General features: G+C 62.6%; 12 protein-coding genes across 12 annotated transcripts; 4 read left to right on the top strand and 8 right to left on the bottom strand.

Moving 5' to 3' along the window:
- Nucleotides 1-2322: 2322 nt before the first annotated feature.
- Nucleotides 2323-4176, top strand: LOC62_02G003418 (uncharacterized protein; the record flags this gene model as incomplete). Its single annotated transcript, XM_062769952.1, has 1 exon — nt 2323-4176. The coding sequence occupies one exon, from the start codon at nt 2323-2325 to the stop codon at nt 4174-4176; it is 1854 nt and encodes a 617-aa protein (XP_062625936.1).
- Nucleotides 2427-5841, bottom strand: LOC62_02G003417 (uncharacterized protein). Its single transcript, XM_062769951.1, has 7 exons — nt 5825-5841; nt 5436-5733; nt 4918-5141; nt 4743-4876; nt 4675-4704; nt 4239-4636; nt 2427-4201 (listed from the first exon to the last, which is right to left on the bottom strand). The coding sequence occupies exons 2-6, from the start codon at nt 5616-5618 to the stop codon at nt 4242-4244; spliced, it is 966 nt and encodes a 321-aa protein (XP_062625935.1). The 5' UTR covers nt 5619-5733; nt 5825-5841; the 3' UTR covers nt 2427-4201; nt 4239-4241.
- A 253-nt stretch (nt 5842-6094) lies between these two features.
- Nucleotides 6095-7783, top strand: SPAC4A8.06c_0 (AB hydrolase superfamily protein). Its single transcript, XM_062769950.1, has 5 exons — nt 6095-6859; nt 6901-7026; nt 7062-7115; nt 7165-7407; nt 7460-7783. Exons 1-5 carry the CDS (start codon nt 6140-6142, stop codon nt 7640-7642), a joined length of 1326 nt encoding a protein of 441 aa, XP_062625934.1. The 5' UTR covers nt 6095-6139; the 3' UTR covers nt 7643-7783.
- Nucleotides 7784-7868: 85 nt separating this feature from the next.
- LOC62_02G003415 (uncharacterized protein) lies at nt 7869-8306 on the bottom strand (the record flags this gene model as incomplete). The annotated part of the gene is made up of 2 exons (XM_062769949.1): nt 7869-8249; nt 8292-8306. The coding sequence occupies 2 exons, from the start codon at nt 8304-8306 to the stop codon at nt 7869-7871; spliced, it is 396 nt and encodes a 131-aa protein (XP_062625933.1).
- A 1739-nt stretch (nt 8307-10045) lies between these two features.
- On the bottom strand, nt 10046-10422 carry LOC62_02G003413 (uncharacterized protein; the record flags this gene model as incomplete). Its single annotated transcript, XM_062769948.1, has 2 exons — nt 10046-10139; nt 10208-10422. 2 exons carry the CDS (start codon nt 10420-10422, stop codon nt 10046-10048), a joined length of 309 nt encoding a protein of 102 aa, XP_062625932.1.
- A 992-nt stretch (nt 10423-11414) lies between these two features.
- On the top strand, nt 11415-11822 carry LOC62_02G003412 (uncharacterized protein; the record flags this gene model as incomplete). Its single annotated transcript, XM_062769947.1, has 1 exon — nt 11415-11822. One exon carries the CDS (start codon nt 11415-11417, stop codon nt 11820-11822), a length of 408 nt encoding a protein of 135 aa, XP_062625931.1.
- A 241-nt stretch (nt 11823-12063) lies between these two features.
- On the bottom strand, nt 12064-12915 carry LOC62_02G003411 (uncharacterized protein). The gene is made up of 3 exons (XM_062769946.1): nt 12876-12915; nt 12422-12836; nt 12064-12378 (listed from the first exon to the last, which is right to left on the bottom strand). The coding sequence occupies exons 1-3, from the start codon at nt 12877-12879 to the stop codon at nt 12135-12137; spliced, it is 663 nt and encodes a 220-aa protein (XP_062625930.1). The 5' UTR covers nt 12880-12915; the 3' UTR covers nt 12064-12134.
- Nucleotides 12916-13371: 456 nt separating this feature from the next.
- Nucleotides 13372-14221, bottom strand: LOC62_02G003410 (uncharacterized protein; the record flags this gene model as incomplete). Its single annotated transcript, XM_062769945.1, has 4 exons — nt 13372-13819; nt 13866-13930; nt 13977-14109; nt 14160-14221. 4 exons carry the CDS (start codon nt 14219-14221, stop codon nt 13372-13374), a joined length of 708 nt encoding a protein of 235 aa, XP_062625929.1.
- Nucleotides 14222-14692: 471 nt separating this feature from the next.
- LOC62_02G003409 (uncharacterized protein) lies at nt 14693-15232 on the bottom strand (the record flags this gene model as incomplete). Its single annotated transcript, XM_062769944.1, has 1 exon — nt 14693-15232. One exon carries the CDS (start codon nt 15230-15232, stop codon nt 14693-14695), a length of 540 nt encoding a protein of 179 aa, XP_062625928.1.
- A 912-nt stretch (nt 15233-16144) lies between these two features.
- Nucleotides 16145-17106, bottom strand: LOC62_02G003408 (uncharacterized protein; the record flags this gene model as incomplete). The annotated part of the gene is made up of 3 exons (XM_062769943.1): nt 16145-16924; nt 16968-17038; nt 17076-17106. The coding sequence occupies 3 exons, from the start codon at nt 17104-17106 to the stop codon at nt 16145-16147; spliced, it is 882 nt and encodes a 293-aa protein (XP_062625927.1).
- A 383-nt stretch (nt 17107-17489) lies between these two features.
- LOC62_02G003407 (uncharacterized protein) lies at nt 17490-18288 on the top strand. Its single transcript, XM_062769942.1, has 3 exons — nt 17490-17715; nt 17820-17914; nt 18070-18288. Exons 1-3 carry the CDS (start codon nt 17530-17532, stop codon nt 18254-18256), a joined length of 468 nt encoding a protein of 155 aa, XP_062625926.1. The 5' UTR covers nt 17490-17529; the 3' UTR covers nt 18257-18288.
- A 126-nt stretch (nt 18289-18414) lies between these two features.
- On the bottom strand, nt 18415-20424 carry LOC62_02G003406 (uncharacterized protein; the record flags this gene model as incomplete). Its single annotated transcript, XM_062769941.1, has 3 exons — nt 18415-18885; nt 18926-19770; nt 20139-20424. The coding sequence occupies 3 exons, from the start codon at nt 20422-20424 to the stop codon at nt 18415-18417; spliced, it is 1602 nt and encodes a 533-aa protein (XP_062625925.1).
- Nucleotides 20425-21382: the final 958 nt, after the last annotated feature.

Below are 21382 nucleotides of genomic sequence, written 5' to 3'. Positions count from 1 at the left end.
CTCGAGGACAGCCGATCCCTCTCCACTGATGGCCATTGTGAGGTTGTATAGGAGCGTTGGGTCCAGTGGCGTCTCGTACAGATCAGTCGAGTAGTTGAAATAGGAATTGGTCGCGAAAGTCGCCGGAAGGCCTTCAACTGGGGGAGGGGTCGAAAAGCTGACGTTCACAGTGCCTTGCCCGTACCCCATGGTACCATTCACGGTGAGGTAGGTAGTGTTGGCTGGCAGAGGAATGGTGCAATGGCTTCCAGGTGTCCCTCTCATCCCCTCGACGATCTGGAAGTTTGCTGGCGCTACATGCCGGGTTCGGTCAACACCACGTTTCGTGGAATAAGCTCACAGCCAAACATGTGTACATAACTCCAATCGCCAGAACGAGAGAACGCCGGGTTGATCTTGCTTTGAAGTGCTAATCCTGCCGATCGAATGGGAGGAGGTATGTTGCCTTGACTAGTGACACTGGTCAGAACACTTGCTGCTCCAGGGAACGTACGCATCGGTCTGAATCCCGTACGATGCATGGGCCAACCAGAAGGTGGCGGTCACATTGCTGGGGACGGTGACATTGAGAATGTGACAAGATGCCGTGGTGGTCATTGCCAATGGACCCAAATTGATGGGTGGCCAAAGAGGCCCGACAGGCGGTGTGCTCTTCCAGAAAGAGATGCTTGCAACGGGGGTCGCATTTGTCTGAACTGACCAGGTAGTGGCATCAAGTGACACTGTCAGGTTGACAGTTTGCTGCTTCTGGTCGAAGGGGGTGAGAGCCATGACCACATCCCAGATGCCGTAGCCGTAGAAGGGTACTGAGAATGAAGCGCCATCAGTCGAATTGACTTGATAGGCTGACCAGTCACCGGACCCGAGGCTTCCTGGGGTAGCACTCGCACTCTCAGCAGGTGGCGCCGGATATATCATCTTCCAGGGCCCGTTATAGGTGATACCGGGGAGGTAGCTCCAGATGGTAAGTGTAGAGAGGAGTGATGGGCTGTAGCTCCCAGCCGCCGACACGACCGTGGACGCCAGGCAGGCCGTAGCGATCCACCGAATCATGCTGCCGAACTTGAGAGGGAGGAGAAGACTTTCGGCGTCCACAGCACAGCAAACTCAAGCTTTCATACTCGTGGGCGAGCTCGAGGCCCTTGCACAAGCGCAGGAGGGAGGAATAAGTATACATAGCCCCCGAGGTGTCCGAGCTCTCCGTATCGCTTTGTTTGGTGGTGTATCGGCCGCTGTTGACAGACCGCCGTTATGCACTGGCCCCGGGGCCCAGAATCACATCACGCCGTCCATGTCGGTGGGGGTAAAGCGTGGCTAGACTGGGCGATACTAGGCGATCGACCTCACGCACCCCATTAAGCCGTTCGAGAAGTGGATGGTAGCGGAATGACCCTTCCTCACCTGCGGCCCGTACAAGGCGAAGCAGATTTAAGAAGGGTAGCTGCCGTGTTTCTGCGACCTGCCTCTGCGTCACTCCTCGCCATGGCTACCAGCTCGGCGCAACCACTTTGACTGTGAGCGAATGTTACTTTGCTCCGGGTTCGAGCTCAAGTCCCCGTCATCCCGTCCCGGACACGTGCAGCGTATGCTTAGGAGGGGTGAGGGACTAATGACGGCCGGCAGCCTCGTGCACGGGGGCAACGGCACTCTTTCGCTGGGGCCGGCTTCCAGTTTTGACGACCTCAAACTTGTTGCCGAGACAAGGCAGAGGTCCGAGCCCACGAGGCCGTCGCAAACCCGCGCGCGCTGGGACGTGTCTGGAGCGAGCTTTGGTCGCGGCGTGCCGTGCGCGGCGTCCTTCAGGGTAAGGATGGGCGCCTCAGAAATAGAGTGTCGTATGGGCGCGCGCACGCGACGCCTGTAAGTCAGTCGCGGTCGGCGTTGCGAAGAGCAGCATCCATCCATCCATTGGCGGATCCTGTCGGCTCGCTCACTGCACCTCGCCGCACCACCGCGCCGCATCACCGCCCCGCGACTCACCGCCCACAGGGCAGGGGCCGAAAAGCACGTGAACCATACGGCGTTGTCGTTTCGTCTCCGGCGACCACCCGCCGCCAGCTTGCCAGCCAGGGCGACCCCCCCGCGTCGCCCGACTGGCCCGATCGAGGTGGCTTACCCAATCACGCGCGACGATTCCTTGTCTGATAAACGGCTCGTGGCAATTTCGGCCCGGCCAACCCGAGGGATCAAGCGAGCGAAACAAACCAAGCAGGAGCAGGATGCTATGCTCCGACGAGCGAGCGAGCAAGACGCCGTGCGGTCTTCATGCTGCACGCTTCTTTTTTGCTCGCTCAGCAGCTTGTCTCGTCTCCATCCACCACCATGGACAGCTTCTGGGCAACGAGCCCAGCTCCCCCGCCCATCCCGCCCCGCCCAGATACGACCACCGCGCCGTTCTTCACCCCGCCCACCTCGCCGCCGTACTACTCGCCCTTTACGAGTGCGCACGCGTCTCCAGTGTACTCGCCGCCTGCGTCGACGTCGATGGCGCCACCGCCGCCCGCGGCACCCATCCCGCGCCCGCTGCTCTCGGACGCGCCGACGGGCGTCCCTGCCGTGCGGGATGCCGGCGCACCGAACCCCACGCTGGCATTCTGCACGTCCACAGTGTCGACGACGAGCTGGTACCAGCTCTCCGGGACACCCTTACTCCTCTGCACGCACTGCCATGCGACCCGGGTCAGCGGCAGCTCGCTCGCCGCCAGCTTTGTTCAGCTGCAAACAAAGGGCAGCTGCGCATTCACGACGCCCCGGCTCAAGGCGCTCCTCGCCGCCGCGGCGCGCTCCTCGCCCTCCGTGCTGACCGAGTTTGTCGCCCGCCGACATGCGATCGGGAAATGTACCGCCGCGTCCACGGAGAGCGGGTACCACGTGCCCTCTGCCCCTGGGCTCGCGGCATGCGAGGCATGCTACCAGGACGTGGTCCTCGCGTCGCCCTTCGCGTCCAACTTTGCCCCGACGCCCAAGGCCGGCAGCTGCGCGTTCGCCCTCCCCGCCATCCAGCGCGCGTTTATCACCCTCTCGGAAACAGTGGACGGATGGACCGAGTTCCTCGACTCTGCATCGCGCCGCCTGCTGCTGCCGCGGGCATGCACCGGCGCGAGCGTGCCCTCGCACGGCACGAAATGGTACACTACCAAGCAGGCCATCCACGGGCTGGTCCTCTGCGAGGGCTGCCATGCCGACCACGTCGCGTACACGCGCTACGGGGCCGAATTCGTCCCGTACCCCTCTGCGGCCGGACAGAACTGGTCGTGCGACTTCCACGGCGCGACGCGCGCCGCGTGGACCTTTGCCGTCCAGCACGGCGAGTTCGCCGACTGGTGGCGCGCGGCCGAGCGGATATCCCTCGCGCGACCATGCGACGCTACACTGCACGTCGATGAGTGGTATGGCTTGGCAGGCGCAGACATGGACCTGTGTGCCGCGCACCACGCCGTCGTGGAGGTCATGGGCCTGGGGCGGTACTTCTCGCCCCGGAGTCCCGGCCAGAGCCGCGCATGCGACCTCAGCGATGGCGCGCAGCGGGTCGACCACTGGACGACGCTGCTCCTCGAGGCGCTGGCCACAGGTGTGTGGGCCCCGCTGGCGGAACATGCGCGCGTGCTCTCCACGCTACCGTTGTGCCCGCGCCGCAAGGCGCTCGAAAACGCAACGTGGTACGGCTGGCCAGAGCTCCTCATCTGCCCCGACTGCTGGGTGAGCTTTGCGAGCGGCACAGCACTGGCGAGCCTCGTCCCGCTGTGCGGCTTCCACCGGACCGAGCGGGCAATCTGCTCGCTCTACTCTGACACGATGCGCGAGGCATGGACAAACGCGTGCATCTCGGGCGATGTCGCCAGCCTGCTCGGATACTCGGCATCACGCGCACAGGTGTACTGGGCGACAATACCGCGCATCGAGATGATCATCGCCAACGCGCAGCGGCAGCAGCGCGCGCGCATGGTCGCGGGGCGTATGAGCAACCAGTATGGCCTGATGCAGGGCCTGACGCTGGCCAACGGCACGCTGCCGACCCATGCGAGCGGTCAGTATGGCGGCGGCTCGCTCGGATGGCACCAGACGCCATATGGCGCCACCGCCGCCGGCTACGAGCAGCAGATGGGCCCGCCGTTCGTCAGCGGAGGTAAGGAGGAGGTCGCGTTCCTCGAGACCGAGTGGCAGAAGGTGGAGTAGGGGGTGGGTAGACTGTATGCATGTACTGTACTAGTTAGCGGCAGACCGCGGGATGCGCTTACTTTCTACAACTTTGCCCACGTCACACTCTTCACGGGCTTGCTAAAGCCCCACTTCCACAGCCACCACGCCGACTTGGTGACCATCTCGGGGCTGATCTTGTGCCCCGCCTCGGGGTCGACCCAGATCATGACCTCGTTGGCCTGGTTTTCGCGGATCACCTTGTCAAGGTAGGGCTGCGACTTGTCAAGCGGGAGGAGGTCGTCCTTGCCGCCGTGGATGGACAGGATCTTCTTGCCCTTGTACACGCCGGGCGTGGACGGCGTTTCGAGGTATCGCCGTACTTGGGCAGTGTAGACTGGGTCGTCCAAGCCGTACTGACTGGCACGGAAGACGAGGTTGGGCCCAAGTGCTTCGGGCGACATGGAGATGATGGGGACGGCGATGCGCACGCGGGGTTCTGGCAGTGTCAGCGACGGCGCCGCGGTTCTAACTCACCTTCCCGGAGGAGTCGCCAGACGGTGTGTCCTGTCGTTGTCAGCCCGGCTGCAACCGCCACCACGCACCGCCCATCGACACCCCGACGGTCATGAACTCGTCCACGACGCTCTCGTCCCGGGGGAAGAGGTACGCCGGCAAGAAGTCGAGCAGGAGTCGGTGGTCGTGCACGCCGCCTTCGATCGTGGACGCCATGTCCATCCTGCGGGAATCAGCGATAGCTCCAGGAAGCATACAACGCACAGGTGGAGCGGGTTGACATCGTAGCTCAAGTTGCGCTCGCGATACTTTGTCCGCTGGCCGTGGTTTCTCCCGTCAATGGTCGCGACGACGTAGTCGCGGACCTTGCGCCGCGGGTACTTCTTGTCTGCGGCCGACTCGCGCTCGAACCGGTGCAGCTCGCCCAGGAGGCCTGATGCCATCGCGTGCATGTTCTTGGCCGAGTTGCAGCGGCCATGGGATAGGATCTGAGGTGTGGTGTGAGCATGAGCTGATATGCAGGCTGCTCGCCAGGCCTCCCTTCGTCCACCGTCTCTGCAGGCTGGTTACTCATCTCGCCCACCCACCCTCCCTCGAGCAAAGCTCGGAGAGATGTGGCCCACCCACCCACCCTGCTGCGCGAGCTAGAGGTCACCCGCCCACCAACCCCTACGCGCTGCGCGCGAGAAATGGCCTACCCACCCACCCCTCCACCCGGCTCCGCCTCCCCTCATCTGGCACCCACCCCTCCACTGGCTCCTCTCCCCCCTGCACCTACTCACTATTATCCCAATGGGCAGCTTGCTCCCTTGAATCTCCTCTAGCCCGTACACGTGCACATCTGTATCCACAATCGACACCGTCCTCCTACTCTGGGCCGGATACCCGAGATCCAGAATGGGAAAGTTCATGACGTGCTCTGGCCCGACAGAGTGTTTGGGCTTTGTGCCCTTGACGGTGGCCATGACGGTGGGCTGGGATTGGGAGTGGGTCGGGAATGCCGCTGTCGCTGTAGTAGGAGTCGCGTTAATGCTTCGAGTGTTGTTGCTGTTGTCGTGGACGATGTTGTGGATCCAAAGTCTGTCTTGTCAGTTACGCAGGTCGGATCTTGATAGCCGGCTTGAACCGCCAGCCAGCCAGCCAGCGGGGGTTGTCAGCACGATTATCATACCACTGTTATTGGGTTACTCCGTGCTCTGAGGCACGAGGTCGTCAAAAGTTTGAGAAGAGCAAGACTTGGCGAGACTGAGCGAGGTAAGAGCATGCATAGCTGCAGTTTGAAGGCAATAGTGACGAGCAACAGACGTGATGCAGCCGCATCGCCGGGCCACGCGACGCGCCGGCGCACCCGATAACCCCTCACCCACCTCCACCTCGGGCGGGCGGCGCGATCGAGGAATGTCCACATCTCGCCGACAACAATCCTCTGTTTGACCCATCGCCCACTTACTCATCAAACGACCCCATCCATCCCAACCACTCACCCATGGTCAAGCCTGGCGAGCCCCGCTGGGCACCAAGACCGCAGGGCACGGCGCGGTGGATCCCGCAGCCGCCGTACGAGCCGCGCCCTTTGGTCCGGAGCATCCTGCGGCTCGTGTGCTGGCCGCCCATGTTCCTGCTCGGCATCCCGCTGAACCTGGCATACAATTCTATCCTGTACATCTTCAAGCGGCCAACCTTCGGCTACAAGCGCTTCGTCATCTCCGGCTTGGCGCGCTATCTCACCGGCTCGCTTGGCCTCGGGGCCGTGTATGCGCCCGACCCGGACCACGGCAAGATCACGCCTGCGATGCTCAAGCTGTACGGCGACCGCGCAAACGCGAGCGTCAAGACTATCCCGCCGATCGCCGACTCGGTCCCCCGCCTGCCGATTGTCCAGATCGCCGGGAATAAGGTGCGCCCGGAACCCGTGACGGCGTTCATGGTCGCGCCGAAGACGGCCGCCGGGACGTCGCCGAAACATATCTGGCGCGAGGCGGGCAAGGACGAAAAGATCATCTACTACGTCGTCGGGGGCGGATACCAGACTGGCCACCCGCTCCAGTGGAGCCTCGCGTGGGACTGGTGCAACGAGTCCAAGCTGCGCGTGTTCGCGCCCAACTACCGCAAGTGTCTCGACAACGCCAGCGCGTTCCCCGGCCCGCTGTACGACTTCCTCGCGGGATGGCAGTTCCTCGTCGAGGACCTGGGCTTCGAGCCAAGAGTGAGCTGGGAGCCCCATGACAGGGTAGCTGACACGCGCAGAACATTGTGCTCAATGGTAACTCGGCAGGCGCGCACGCCATCATCCAGCTCACGGGATACCTCGACGAGCTGATGGAGACGGGCTGGACCAACTGGGGCCTGCCGGCGGGTGTGTTCGCGTGTTCGGTGAGTGGCTGTGCATGACGCGAGCTAACGCCTAGCCATGGGCCGATGTGACCGCCTCGTTCCCCTCCGTTTCGACCAACTGGACCAATGTAAGCACGTCACGGCCCCTCCTAGTAGCCGCGGCTAACAAACCCCCAGGACTGGCTGCAGAGCACCACGCCCGTCATTGCGCCCTCCTACGCGCGCCACTACTCGTCGTACCTCAACAGCCCGTACATCTCGCCCGCGCTCATCACGCCGCCGCACGCGACCTTCTCGCGTCTCGCCAAGGCCGGCGTCAAGTTCTACATCAACGTCGGATCGGACGAGCAGCTGCGCGACGAGAACATCGCATTGACGGACGCCATGACGGCGTCGGGCCTTGACCCGCACTTCCTGCTCGTGAGTTGGCGATAAAGGCCCTGCCTTGCCGAGTGCTGACCCGCACGCCCAGATTGAGGGCGGATCTCACTGCGAGTTTGTGTTTGAGGGCCTGCCGGTCACGCCTTGGCCTGGAGCTGGCTTCTCGTGGCCCCTCGTCAATGGTCAGTGGAAGACACTGCTCAAGGAGATTGGGTTTGACGGGGGTTTTGACAAGGCCGAGGTGGCCGAGGTGGTTACCGGCGAGAAGGAGTAGCAGGAGAGAGGTTGGAGGAGGGATGTTGCAGGAGGCAGCGTCACGTTTCCCTAGTGCAGCCTTGTCTGCCAGCTGGATCACACGTCCCAGCATATCGCCGCTCTTTCGGGTTCATGTATCTTATGTATTGGGTCGTCGATGCTGCGTCGGTCAAAGTCGCGGCCCTGTGTAAACAATGAGTGACGTCACGGGAAATGCGCACCAACACAACACCCCATCGTCAGCGTCAGATCTCGATCCGATGCATGCGGCGTCCGTCATCTGTACCAAAAAATAACAATGCAATGAGGGGAAGGAGGGTGATGAGGACGCGGTCAGCCGCTATCCTGTCCGGGAAAGGGTCGTAGCGAGCGGTGAGGTATACGAGCACGGCCCAAGTCTTGTTACACGCGCGAGTGATATGGGCTGGCTTGAGCAGCGAGACGGGCACCAAGGGGCGAAGGGACGTGATGAGTGCGATGACGACGGCCACGGGGGCGAGGTTGGACCGCGCTTGGATGCGAGGAAAGAGGGTCATGACTCCCAGCACGGCGATAACGATGAGCAGCTCGGGCACAGCGGCGAGATCGCCGCCTTCGAGGGTGAACCACACGGCCATGAGTGGGGTCTGCGGCAGGCATCAGCGCTGCCGTGCGTTGGGAGCACTTACCATGCGCGTGGCCATGCCTGACCCACGCGCCCAGGCACACAAAGTCAGAGCTGGGACGAGCCATATGACGCGGTATGTCGCCCTGCGCGGGGGCAAGCGGAAGCCGGGGTCGTCTGGGTCGTATGGCCGGAGTGGGATGACGGCGTGAATGTCTCGCCAATGGCGCGGCGGCGGGGGGTCGAGGAATGCAAGGATGCGCCGGCTGTATCCGCCCAGAGGGTGACTGCGGTCCAGCGCAGTAGCATGTAGTCGACGCCATAGGCTGCGCAGTGGAGCAGCTTTGGGGTAGTGGGGGAGAGAAGCTCGGCCGCGGTGGCTGTCCACAGGCCTGAGAGCCAGATCTCCGAGAAGACGTCGGCGAAGAAGGCGATGCGGGCGGCGGCGTGCGCCACGACGTGGGCCATGGCGCGGGTGGTGGGGAGGGCGGTTGAAGGGGCGTGGAGGAGCTCAAGTGTCAGGTTGACATTGCGACGATGCGGGTGGCGAGTCGGTCGGGGATGGTATAGTCCTGCAAAGAGTGAGTGAGCGAGTGAGACACCAAAGGACGCACAGACGTGGCGACTTACAGAAGGGGCCAGCAGGCCGAGCAGTGCAATCATCAAATCACCACACCCGTAAATCAGCGCAACGGGTACGCGCGGCCGACCAGAGGTCACCTCGTCCCGGATCCACAGGAGGAGGAAGACACGCGCGAGGGCACGCAGTCTGCGAGGAAGGGTGATGAGCACTGCGGACTCGGACGGCGCGGAGATGCACAGTGCCAGCAGGGAGCCGAGGAGGGTCGGGTACAGCGCGAGTAGGCAGTACGGCGGGTCGAGACGCCGCGCGAGGGCGAGGGTGGCGAGGGCGAGGAGGGCGATGACCAGCTCTGGCGCTGCCGGGCTGAGGAGGGAGGGGAGGGCGAGGAGGGGGGTTAGCACCGCTTGGGTGGCCATGGTGGGCTTGTCGTCATTGTTAGAGTAAGAGTAAGAGAGGGAGTGAGAGAGAGAGACGCGATGAGTACTTTGTGAGATTGGGCCCAACTGGTTGGGGACACCTGAAGTGGAGGCGCGGTCAGTTTGAACCGCGTCATTGACGAGGCATGTGAGGAGGCGTTTGAGGCGGCGTGGTGGACGACCAAACGCCAGATGCTTGTCGGCGACTGACGAGTGATACAGAAGGTCTTTTTGCAGAAATGTGATGTTTCTCATCGCACAACGGTTAAGAAATGCAACATACGCAATTAATCGATGTCGGGGTTCGATTCCCCGTGAGACAAAAGGGTGAGGCGAGAGGGTGTCTTGGAGTCTATCTCCATTGTGACTATTCCAAGACACCTATTACACTGTGAATATCTAGGCCGCTAGTGCATTACGAAACCAACCGGTAATAGGAGACCTTGTGACGGTCGATAGGTCCCTTAAAGGACCCCTATTACCGGGTAAATTCAAGATTAGTCACGCTGTTAATGTCGGCATTGCGTCGGCGTTAATGGCCGACTAATTGGAGTCACTAGTCGGGGATGTCTAATACTACTGGCCCTGCGCATAGACAAAGGGGTTAAAAGGGTATTTAGCAGAACCGTGGTCACACCAATAGCTTCGCGCTGGCGTTGGTTAGGTTGAAGCAGTTTCAAATCATACCTTGGAATGAGGAATAGACAGCAAAGATTCTTTTTGGGTGTCTGATGCATAGAAAATACAGCGTCCACTCGCATACATTGTCATTGTCTGTTGGCCAGCGCTAGGTGGAGGGGGAGGGAGGGGGAGGGGGGTTTAGGAGCCTGGCGCCATCTGGAGGGCACGACGACGAACAGCAACCGTGGTCTTGGGCGAGGCAATCGGCGCAGGAGCGCAGGTACGAGCAACGCTTGGTCCATGTCAGAAGACATCTCTACGCGCGCCTCGCATCAGCCCGCCCCAGCCGCGCGCACTCACCCCCCAGGCCGCACCGGCATCTCGGCGATCACGACGCGCCGCCCGCGCAAGCTCTTGACCACCGGCCGGGGGCACACCTCGACTTTGGCAGGTGGCGCGAGGGCGCGCAGGGCGAGGTCGCGCCAGTCGGTGTGGGCGATTGGCGCGGCGGCCGTGAGGGTCACCATGACGAGGGCGAGCACGAGGGCGGCGAGGAGGACGGCGAGCTTGGGCATGGTGTTGCGCGGGTGGGTGGGTTGATCGTCTCGCGAGTCCGGCAGGAGCCTTTATGCCTGGGCCACGAGCGCCGCCGCCGAGAGGTGAGAACCCCGCGGCTTGGCTCGTGCACTTGAGAAGTGGGAAGCAATCACGACCATGGGACCGTTGGTGACGTTCACAGGTTGCTGTGCGGTGCGAGCGAGTTTGGGTTGGCTGGGCTGTGGCCAGACGACTGTGTGGTGTTTGTGGGATGTAGGGTGCTGCGAGGAAGCGAAGTCTGCCTTCTGTAGTCGAGTGAGTGAATGAGTGAGTGAGTGAGTGAGTGAGCGTGGCTCGAGGGGAGCGTGAGTGGATGAGTGAGTGAGCTTGGCTAGCACTGCCATCAGGCTCTGTTGGCACAGACTTGCAGAGGGAATGGAAAGAAGATCGCCTTGCCTCGGCTCGGACTTGGCGCTGGCTCCGAGCCACTGCCACTGCTTCCTCGGCATGCCGTCCTCGTAGTGAACGTGCAGACGACGGTGAGCAGACACCACACTGTCGTTTGTCAATAAGATGTCAGGCCTGTCTTACCCAGCGCAAGCCGTAAGCGGCTGCCGGCGTACCGGGCTGGGGTGGGGGCCTTGCCCTCCCCCACTCGGCGCCGAGGCCGCCGCGAGGTTGAGTGGGCGCTGTCCGCTTGCTCGCTCGCACGCCCCTTTCGGCTCCCAACGTGATTGAGCCCGGCCGCACCGTGCTATTGTTTGTCATCGCCGACGGTGAGCGTGACGAGCCCGGCGCGTCGGAAGGATGAGGAAAGTGGGTGGGTGGGGGTGGGTGGGTGGAGGCGAATAGATCTCAGTTGACAGTGGTTGACGTCACTTCTCGCTTCGCGTCAACCAACTTCGGGACCGAGGCGTCCCAAAGTGCCAGCGGTATAAAGGACGACTTGGAGCGCGTTGCAACGTTGCACAACACCACCTCCTTACCCCTACCCGCTCGACTCGCCCAACCCCCCAACCCCATCCACACAATGCTCGACCACATCGGCGTCCAAGTGTCAAACTACGACACCGCCAAGGCGTTCTACACGGCCGCGCTCGCGCCCCTCGGCTCCAAGCTGATCATGGAGATCCCGCGCGAGCACACGGGCGGCGCCGGCGTCGGCGGGTTCGGCAGCGACGGCAAGCCCGCCTTCTGGATCAGCGACAGCAAGAAGCGCGCCGCGGGGAGCAACGACGCGCATGTTGCCTTCTCGGCGTCGTCGACCGAGCAGGTCGACGCGTTCCACGCTGCCGCGCTCGCTGCCGGCGCCACGTGTAATGGCAAGCCCGGGCCCCGTCCCCAGTACCACCCCGGCTACTATGGCGCGTTCGTCACGGACGCGGATGGGAACAACGTCGAGGCGGTGTTCCATGGCTGTACTGGCCCGGCGGCGTAATCGAGAGCCACGGCCGAGTCTCCAGCGACGAGGAGGATGTCTCAAGAGGGTTGATGAGGTGAGTCCTGCGCGACCGAGTTGCACGACGCTGACATGTCAGATTCTGGGTTGAAGTGAAGTATGATGATGATGCAGTAGTGCCAGTTGCCAAGACGGCGTCTGCTCGTTATCAGCCAGTGGTCATGCGCGACTTGTTGCCATTCGTCGACGCAATTGCCGCGGCTCGGCACAACAAACAACATTCATCACAGTGAACCAACAACCAACATGCTATTCGACAGAACCAACGCCGTGCCCAGAGTGGGTGGGGTGTCACGCCTCCTTGTTACGGGGCACGACGAGCGCGGCGGTGCTGACACGCGCCACGTCGCCCAGCTGCGGCGCGTAGAAAGCCAGCATGGCCTCAAGGCGCGCGATGCGGTCGTCCCGCTCGTCCGCGGGCCGCTCGCGAGCAGACGACAGCGCGCAGAGGGTGTCGGCCTTGTGCACCACGTAGGCGGGGGCGTAGTCGTCCTCCGCATAGACGGGGAGGTCGTCGTCGCCGTCGGAGTCGCTTCTGCATGTCAGCTCTGCCCTCCCCCCTACCCCACGCGACTCACGCAGCCTCCGCCTCGGCCTCAGCCTCGGCCGCCTTCCACTCCCGAATGCTCATCCCCACGCCGCTCTGCTTGCCCCTCCGGCGCTCATCGCACACGGGGCATCCTTGCCGTCTGAGCGTCGGCTGGACGCCCTTCAAGTGGAGCTTGTGCGCGAGCCGTCCCTCCGCGCGCGCGAGGTCACCGTCGTGCGCGGCCAGCTGCTTCGCCGCTGCGCGCGCGGCGTATCCCCGGCCGACGAGGTATGCGATCTTTGCGTCGTGCGTGTCGCTCGCCAATGGCGGAGTGGGGAGAGACAGCGCGTGTAACGGGACGGGGGGTGGGGATGTCGGGCTCGAGGTGGAGAAGCGGCGCCACCATGACGATTGGGGGGACGTCGTCTCGGGGCTGCTGCCGCTACTTGTGCTGCCTTTATCGTCTGGTATGGTGTCAGGCCGTGCTCTGCGTCCACACTTACCCATCAGGACTACGTTGAGGTGTAAAGAGGATTGTCAAGTGGTGGTCGGTTTGCAACGTGCATTGCAGTGCAGGGTGCGTCATTTATAACTTGCTCTCCTCTCGGTGCCCACCTCGCTTCGTCACAACAAACGGTGGGCCAAAAATAACAACGACGCTGCCAGACTCGGATGCGATGCCGACGTGAGGGGCTCAGATATGCACAGCGGGCGTCGTCGGGAGGCACCGCCAACGACATGCAGCGGATGCCTGATCTGGATACGAGCCCGTCGTTCATGGAATGCATGGGGGTGGTGGGGTGCGGCCTGTCGTTGCTATGTATCACGAGCGTCACGCGAGGCATTTGTGGCTGCCATGTACTTACACATGGCATCTCCCGCCGACGACCAAGCAAAGCCCGTATCTCTACAGCTGATATCACGCAGCCGACACCGAGATGCGATGTAGCAACCAGAACCCCCGGACGATACATCCAGCAAACCAACAGTCAACCCGCGTTATCGCTTCTCCGAGACCACAGTGCTTGCACGAGTTGAGAGCGTGGCACCCAGTGTGGAGGCTGCGGTGGAGGCTGCTGCGTCGAGCGCAGGCTCGCCCCCTCCACGCCAACCGGGGTCGTACAGGGGCGGGAGCTGAGCCTGGGCGTGCATCGAGCCGGCATCTTGCGCGTGGGGGCTCAGCGAGAAGAGGGCCGACGTGCCCTCCGAGGAGGAGGAAGCCGTGCCACTTGACATGGGGCGGCTTTCAAGCGACTTGGGGTGGACACTACTGCTTGGCCCAGACATCGTGGACGGCGCGTTGTCGCGCGCCTTGGGGAGGCTGTCCGTCTCCGCGGGCTGGGTGGTGCCCGTGGCCGTGGCCGTCGTGGAGGGAGCCCGGAAGGGCTCCACTGTCGTATGCGACAGATCCAACCTGCCGCCGCCCTGGATCCTCCAAGTCAATTGCCTGAGCACGTTTAGTCTCCCTCCCACTGCCGGCTGTGACACCTCACTTCCACTTGCGCCGGACGAAGAAAACAAGCGCGGCGATGAGCGCCAGCCCCACCGCTCCGCCCGCCTGCGTGGTGAGTTCAAGCACGCGTCGGGGGTCATGATGCACTCACCGCTCCCCCGGCGATGGCGCCAACACTGGTGCCGCCTCTCCCATGCACAGTGTTCGGGTTGGTCGAGTTGGTCGGGTTGGAGCCACTCGTCGTCATGGGGTTGACACCAAAGTCGGATGCCCAGTTGGGGTCGCTTGACTTGTCAGACAAGTGGTGGTCTCCTCAGCAGTTGGCTGGACTCACCCGAGAGACGAAACTGCGATGACGGCAGCGATGACTGCGTTGCCCCCTCCTCCGACGCTCATGGTCAGGTTGTACACCACTGAAGGATCCAGAGGGGCGAGGTACAGCCCCGCAGTCAAGTTGCACGGGCAGTCAGTTGGGATCGTTGACGGAATGTCCGTCACGGGAGGAAGTGGCGACAAGGCGAACGTTATAGTCCCTTGCTGATACCCCCTCGTGCCGTTGACGACCACCATGGTGGTGTTGGCGGGTAACTGGATGCTGCACTGGCTTCCAGGAGTCCCGCTCATTGACGAGAGGGGCTCCAGCCGCGTTGGGGCTGAGGGACACTGTCAGGCCATCCCCCGCCCCCCACTCCCACTCGAACTCACGGCCAATGGTTGGGACATAGCTCCAATTGCCGACCCAAGAGAATACTGGATTGACCTTCGTAGCTCGTTGGAGCCATGCAGTCCTCTGGATCACTGCGCTTTCATCCCGACTGTTTCCCGCAGTCAGTTGTGTCTCCGATCCGTCCGCGCGCGGGGACACACTTACACGTCTGACTGCACGGCGTAGACGGCTTGGACGCTGACGAATGTCGCGATCATGTTACTAACCGTGATGTTGAGGAAGCGCATCGACGCCGTGCTGTTGCCAGAGTATGGTCCCAGGTCGATCTTGGGCCAGTCGTGAGAAGAGATATTGGCCAATGGCGTTGCGGGCACCGTGAGTGTCCAAGTGCTGCTATCGAGCTGAAGGGTCATGTTCAGCGTCTTCTGGGTTGCATCGAACGGTGTGAGCGCCATGTCGAGGTCTTTGAAGCCGAAGCCGTAGACCGGGATCGCGATGAACGCGCTTGCTGTCGTGTTGATCTGGTACGCTGCGAACCCTTGGCCGGTCGTGCCAGGGAAGTAGCTTTCCAAGGTATTTGGCGGCGTCGCCGGATACACGAGCGTCCAGGACGGGTGATAGGTAACGCCGGGGTTGTCGCAGTGGAGTGTGGAGTCGTAGGGGATGTTGGGCGTGTAGGTTGCCAAGACGGCACATGGAGCCAGCGCCAGCCACGCGGCGGCTTGTAGCCAAGATATCATGCTACGTGGATTGTGGATTGCGGAGGGAGTGAAGAGTGGCTTTTGGGCGCCCTCAGCACGCTTTTATACTCCCAAACAAGGCGACACTGAGGGAGGGAGGGTACATGCGCAAACAAACACAGGAATGAGCATTCGAGCGAGCATGGGTACAGGTTACCGCAGTGTCCGAGCTCGACTGCCCGCCCGTCAGCCGCCCTGTTCGCCCTGGTGGGGTTGATCGCCGCTCAGCGTAACGGCGAAGGCTTAAACGCCTGGAACAACATTACCTGGATCTTGAGGAAGTTGGGGAGCTTGAGTGTCCCGGGTGGGCGTTGAACGCTGATAAAGTGCATGATATACCTAGCCTTGCAGCCAGGTGCTGCTAAGCCCGTCGAACAACAGTCTGGCTCGTCGATCTCAGAGGCTGTCTTCGCACCCAACACGGGCACTGGCAGCGCACACCTCGCTCTCTCAACACTGCTATTTACAGCACCACTCCTCCTACCATCAGGCACAGCAACTGCATCTTGGCGTGGCCCAGTGCGAACTCGACACTTCTCGTCACCAGCGACACGGGGTGAGTCGTTGGCAATGCTCGAGCACGCCGAGTGGCCGTGGTGGTTGGTTCTTCTGACGGCACCTGCACCTCTTTGCTTCTGGCACGATCGTCTCGTGCAGCGTCTCGTGCAGCGTCTCGTGCAGCGTCTCGTGCAGGCTGGAAAGCTGTGGCACACAAGTCCAAGGCCAACATCGTTGGTTCTAACGCAACTTTTCGCAACCTGAGTGTGCCGTTCTTCCGCATGGATACATAAGGAGGTGTGAACTCTAGATCTGTTAGTCACATGCAACGGTGATTCACCTCGCCATCACAATGGGGGCCACCTGCCATTGCACAGGCGTCTTTTAAATACAGTACATACATACAGACCGAGGTCATCCAGCCCCCTGACCCTCCTTTTCCTCAGTGGCACCCGCAGCCTTCCGGGCGAGCGAGGCCAGCGCGGCCGTATCGACGACCGCCACGTCGCCCAGCTGGGGGGCGAATAATGCCAGCAACGCCTCAAGGTGCTGGATGCGGACGTCGCCGTCGCCGTCGCCGTCGCCCTGATGATCGGTGGTAAGAGGCCGTTTTGGCGGCGGGATCGCGAAGGCCTCGAGGGCGCGTTGCCTCTCCTTCTCCGGCACGAGCCGGCTATATGGCACGGGCACGGGCGGCGGGCTTGTAGATGTCGCGAAAGACTCGAGCGCGTTGCGCCGCTTTTCCGGCTCACGAGCCCCTTGCGCCGCGCGGCTTGGAAGATCGGCGATGGCACCATGTGTTGGCGGAGGCACGACAGGCAGCGGCCTCTCTCCCTGGCCGCCTGTGCCGACCGTGGAGGACGACTGGGGGACCGGCCCCTTCTGCTCTCCCAGAGCGCGTAGGACAGATGCCTTCAAGTCGCGCTGCGCGTCCAGCACCTGAAAAGTACCGGCCTTAAGCACGTCGTAGCTCGCGCTCGTCTCCTCATAGCTCGGCGGCGGCTCCTCGTCGGCCGCGTCCAGTGGCACAGCAGCAGACACCGGTGCGACACGCTCCGCCGCCACCGCGAAGGGCAGTGGCGGCAGGGGCAGGGGCCGGCCGACCGGCGGCACGTCGTCGACGGGGGGTGGCGAGAGGTGCCGCGTGATGATCTCCTTTGCTAGGCGGTTGGCGTGCAGCTGGATGACCTGGGACTGGGCGCCAGTCAGGCGCCAAGCCGCCGGCGGTTTCACTCACCTGCGAGAGGTGGCTGGATTGAACGGCGAGCTCGCCCTTACGCCGCTTCCGATCGTACGCTGCTAGAGCCACTGGGGTTAGTGCCGAGCAGCCTGCGGCGGCGCGTACGCTGCGGCTTGTCCGGCTTGACGGGGGCCATTGGAGCAGGATGCCGTAGGTAGGAAGGGTGCGATAGTTACCTGTGTTCATGTTAATCGTGATGCTGCGCTTGGTTTGGTTTTGTATCCTGTGCTATGTATTGTGCCCGAGCGTCGAAGCACTGGAGGAAAGTGTGGCGAGGCAACATGCGGCGGGGTCATGAGTCCGGCATCCCTTCTCCATCCATATGCAGCAGCTCCATACATCATCGTAGGCAGTCCTCCCAGAAGCAAGCAGACATCGTGGAGTGGCCGCCTCGCGCATGGTCGCAAACTTCTCCTCTCAACAAACAAGCCGCCACGCCCGGATCTTTCCGTTTTGATGTTCCCGCGGCCAGCATATCGTCATCATCAAATTGGCCCAGCGACCACCACCTACTTCCATCCACCCCCTCCTCTTCCTTCTTCTTCTTCTCTTCCATTGCATGCTCCGACTGCTCACCCGCACAACAGCCCGAACCATGACGACCAAGGCCCCCTGGCACGCCGCGCTCCCCAAGCCCAAGAGCGCCCCGCCGCAGATCACCGTCACCGAGCTGCGCGAGCTCGCGAAGACGAAGAAGGCCGGGACGGAGTTTATCGTCGTCGATGCGCGCCGCGCCGACTTTGACGTGAGTTGGTGGCCATGTCTTGCTGGTGCGAGAGGCGGAGGCGGTTGGATAGAGGAGGGGCAGAGGAATGTGGTGGCCGCTCTCCCGCTGACACACACACGCAGGACCCCGGATCAAACTTCATCCACCACGCCGCGATCAACCTCCCCGCGCATACGCTGTACCAGACGCTGCCGGTCGTCGGGCCGCTTCTGCAAAAGTGAGCGGGTGTGTGTAGGCGAGGCGCGAGGGCGCAAACGGGGGACGCGTCAGTCGGTAGCTCCAGCGCCAACAGCGTCTGAGCAAGCAACCCTCGGAGTTGAACCCCGCCCTCGCCCCTCGCCATGCAGACTCGGAGCTCGCTAACCCCCGCAGCATCCCCCAGGTCATCTTCCACTGTAACTCGTGCAAGGCCGGCTCGCGCGGCGAGCGCACGGCGGGCTGGTACCAGGACTACCTCGACGCGCAGGGCATCACCACGTCCAAGGCTTATGTCCTCGAGGGCGGATTCAAGGCGCTCAAGGCTGAGACGCCGGAGGAGCTCAAGGAGGTGGCTGTTTGAGTTCGGGCCAGGATGTAGTGTATTGCTGTCAGCTGTCGCGTGACAGACTCTCCGAAGCGGACTGACCACTGACCAGCGCACCCGCCACCCCGCGCTCGGCATTAATCACATCTACCTCTATGTCTATTCACAGTGCCCAGTGACTATCTGGCGTGGACTCACGCAACAGTCGTAAACCTTCCCGCGGCGGCGCCGAGGGCGTCAAGCACGGTCCGTGCGACGACGTCGGTAGCTCCACCGACAGGATACGCCAGCTCCCATAGATACTGGTTGGCCCAGTCGACCGCGACATACGCGTCCGCCATGAGCTTGCCCGCGGACAGGAGCACGGCGGCAGCCCATAGCCGGCCAAGCAGGCCGCCGATCTTCTTGCCCGTCACGCGCTTGAAGTGGATCTCGAGCACCGCGGCAGCACCATTCAGCGTGAGCGCGAGGAGCAGCTTTGATGGCTCGGGCGGAGGGTACGACGTGACGCTGGCGATGGCGTGCAGTGCGCCCGAGACGACAAAGGATGTGAAGACGAGCGAGAGCGTGGCAGTCGGGGCCAGGTCATCGCTTACATCGGGGAATGGTGCGAGAATAGGGCCAAAGAGGCCGAGGACGAGGCATGCGATGGAAACAAACTGGTGCTGCAGTGTCAGCTTTGGTTCGATAAGCTCGCTAGCTCACGCGCAACACCTGGTGCCACTGGCGACCCCAGAAATCGAGTACACTCGTCGGCGCCCAGGGCTTGCCAAACAGGTCAATGTCCCAGCTCTCCGTCTCGAGCGTGCCAGTTCCGATTGTGACAAGCGCAGCGAGGTGGTAGAAGGTGGAGAGGAGGACGACGGCTGCCGCGGGGAGCGCCGCAATCTGAGCGACGAGGAGGGCGACCGAGACGATCAAGTTGGCGACGAGCGCAGAGTTGAGCGTCGCACCGGGGAGGATGCCGCCAATGTCTGTCCAGGACAGGATCGGGCCGTTGTACTGCCTCGCGAGGCCGAGAATAATGCCGAGGGACGCAAAGTTCCCTGCTGTCAGGAGGGCGTGGCGGAGGATCGCCGTGTTGCGGTAGCGCGCATGCCTGCGGATGATCGGCACGCGGACGAGGTGCTGGAGGTGTCGGGGGACCTCGATCTCCGACTCGACAGGTGTGCGGGGCGGCGTGATCTGGCCGTTGGCGAGCACGGCCTCAATGTTGGACACGGACGATGGCGGGGAGCTCTTGCGTCCGCCGCGGCCGCGACCACGACGGCTGCGCGGGCTGCGACCAGCTGACCAGACGACCTTGGGCCCGCGGCCCGAGTTTGGTCGTCCAGACGTCTGGTCGATGCCAATTGAGCCAAAGCCGATGAAGCGCTTCTCGAGCAAGAAGTTGATCGTCGCGCCCAGGTGCGATCGGGGCCGGTCGTACGCCCTTCGCTGGGTGTATGGGTCCACGACTGTGTGCTTGAGGAGCGCGCCCTCGACATAGGTGAAGACGACAAAGATGTCGGCAAAGGTTTTGAGGTAGTTGAGCATCTGGGACTTGGGGTCTGGGCGTGTGAGCTGGGTGAGGCTCGCGGACGCGTCTCAACGCGCAAACAGGCCTGCCCGCGCGCGCGCCTGCTCATCACTCTCCCTAGCAATGTCATGATCTCAACTCGTGTCCCATGCGAAACACCGACACCTCCCCACTCGGCGTCCACAACTCCCCATAGCCCACAACATGCCAAGCCACACGCCGCCACTGTACCTTCCTCTTCTCACTCCGCACAGGGCCGGCGCGCCCAGGGACATCGAGAGGGCCCGTGCGTGTGCTCGGCGCGCCGTGCTGCGCTCGCGGCGGCTCGTACGAGTGCGACGGCAGAACGGGGCTTCTTACTTCCCCGGGCGGTTGGTTCCACGTCGACTGAAAACTTACCATGTAGGCGGTATGACAGGAGGCTGTTGATCACGGCCGCGACGCCGAGGACGCCGAGGACGAAGCGCGCGGCGCGGTTCCATGGCTTGTCGGCGCGCGGGGCCGTCAAGAGGTACGCCTGCGGAAAAGAGAAGGCGTGCGGGAGGGCCACCCAGATGATGTAGTCGAGCGCCGTTGTGGGCTGGGGGGCAGCGGAAAGAAGGTGGGCGTGCAGGTTGTTGAGGAAGGGAAGGTGGAAGGGCGGGGAGCCGATGGGCAGCCGCTGCGTGTGGGATGAAGACCACATTTTGAGGTAGCGTAAGAGTCCCCCGTTGGTAGAGACTTAAGGCTGAGGGGGAGAGTATTAGGAGAGCCGAGAAGAGAGACAAACGAGAACAGAGAAGGGAGAGATGAAGAAGAAGAAGTTCGAAGTGAGATGGGCCGCCGCGACGAAAGTTCAAAACGCGTCAATGCGAGATTATTGACTTTGGAGCCCCGCGTTTCTCAGGCACATCCACTTTGGGCCCGAGCCGTTTACTGGGTGGAGGCGAGGCGAGATGGGGAGGAGGATGAGGGCTGGAGGGAGCAGTGGGGCAGCGGTAGGGGACGACGACGACCTCCAGCATGGTCACGAGGTGGTCATGATGTGGGGCTCAGAGCCAGTGAGCTCACGCTGCGGGGATCTTGTCATACCCCGTTCAGAGATCTCGTCGTCACGTCAGTGGGAATGTGGACGCGCCATCCGCTCCGCTGGCGGGTACCTCGCTTTTGCTTTCCGCCATCATCATCAGTGTGCAAAGCAAGCACGGTCGTCAAGAAGAAGTGGACGTCGACGACGACACATCGTGGCATAATATACCTTGCTGATGGTGAGCGCGAGTGCGGCGACGACCAGCGAGCACCGCATAGCATAGCGCGGCAGTGCCAAGTCGGGGTCCAAGCGCACCGCCCCGGCACATTCCGCCATAGTGGCCCACTTTGCCCCACCCCACTCCTCCGCCGCGGCTGTTGTCATTCCCGCGCCTTTATAGCCCTTATGCTTGCCTTGCATGGTGCGACCCGAGAAACGAACGGCAAGGTGGGCTGGGCTGTGTACAATGTCCACTGCGGCGTTGCGGTGCATTCGGCGTGTCGTTGCGACGCAGCAGCAGGCGGGCAGTGCGACACGGTTGCACCAGCTGTGCAGAATGGCGTTGGCGGCGGCGGCGGCGGCGTGATGCGGCGTGCGGTGGGGCGGTCTGAGCGGCGTCGTTGCTGTGGTGGTG

Source organism: Vanrija pseudolonga, chromosome 2, assembly GCF_020906515.1.
Source record: "Vanrija pseudolonga chromosome 2, complete sequence".
NCBI classification, from domain to species: Eukaryota; Fungi; Basidiomycota; class Tremellomycetes; order Trichosporonales; family Trichosporonaceae; genus Vanrija; species Vanrija pseudolonga.
The sequence above is the reverse complement of the archived record's forward strand: the minus strand, read 5'-3'. Positions and strand labels throughout refer to the sequence as shown.

Excerpts from the sequence above, each read along its gene's own strand:
- LOC62_02G003411 (XM_062769946.1), bottom strand. Across the intron at positions 12,379-12,421 it reads GAGGCCGAGGCGGAGGCTGC|AAGCGACTCCGACGGCGACG; the intron begins GTGAGTCGCGTG and ends GCTGACATGCAG.
- LOC62_02G003417 (XM_062769951.1), bottom strand. The coding sequence starts at position 5,618 with ATGGCCACCGTCAAGGGCACAAAGCCCAAACACTCTGTCGGGCCAGAG. Across the intron at positions 5,142-5,435 it reads AGCTGCCCATTGGGATAATA|ATCCTATCCCATGGCCGCTG; the intron begins GTGAGTAGGTGC and ends ACCACACCTCAG. Across the intron at positions 4,705-4,742 it reads CGTCGGGGTGTCGATGGGCG|GACACACCGTCTGGCGACTC; the intron begins GTGCGTGGTGGC and ends TGACAACGACAG.
- LOC62_02G003407 (XM_062769942.1), top strand. The coding sequence starts at position 17,530 with ATGCTCCGACTGCTCACCCGCACAACAGCCCGAACCATGACGACCAAG. Across the intron at positions 17,716-17,819 it reads CGCGCCGCGCCGACTTTGAC|GACCCCGGATCAAACTTCAT; the intron begins GTGAGTTGGTGG and ends ACACACACGCAG. Across the intron at positions 17,915-18,069 it reads GTCGGGCCGCTTCTGCAAAA|CATCCCCCAGGTCATCTTCC; the intron begins GTGAGCGGGTGT and ends TAACCCCCGCAG.
- SPAC4A8.06c_0 (XM_062769950.1), top strand. The coding sequence starts at position 6,140 with ATGGTCAAGCCTGGCGAGCCCCGCTGGGCACCAAGACCGCAGGGCACG. Across the intron at positions 6,860-6,900 it reads ACCTGGGCTTCGAGCCAAGA|AACATTGTGCTCAATGGTAA; the intron begins GTGAGCTGGGAG and ends TGACACGCGCAG. Across the intron at positions 7,027-7,061 it reads CGGGTGTGTTCGCGTGTTCG|CCATGGGCCGATGTGACCGC; the intron begins GTGAGTGGCTGT and ends GCTAACGCCTAG.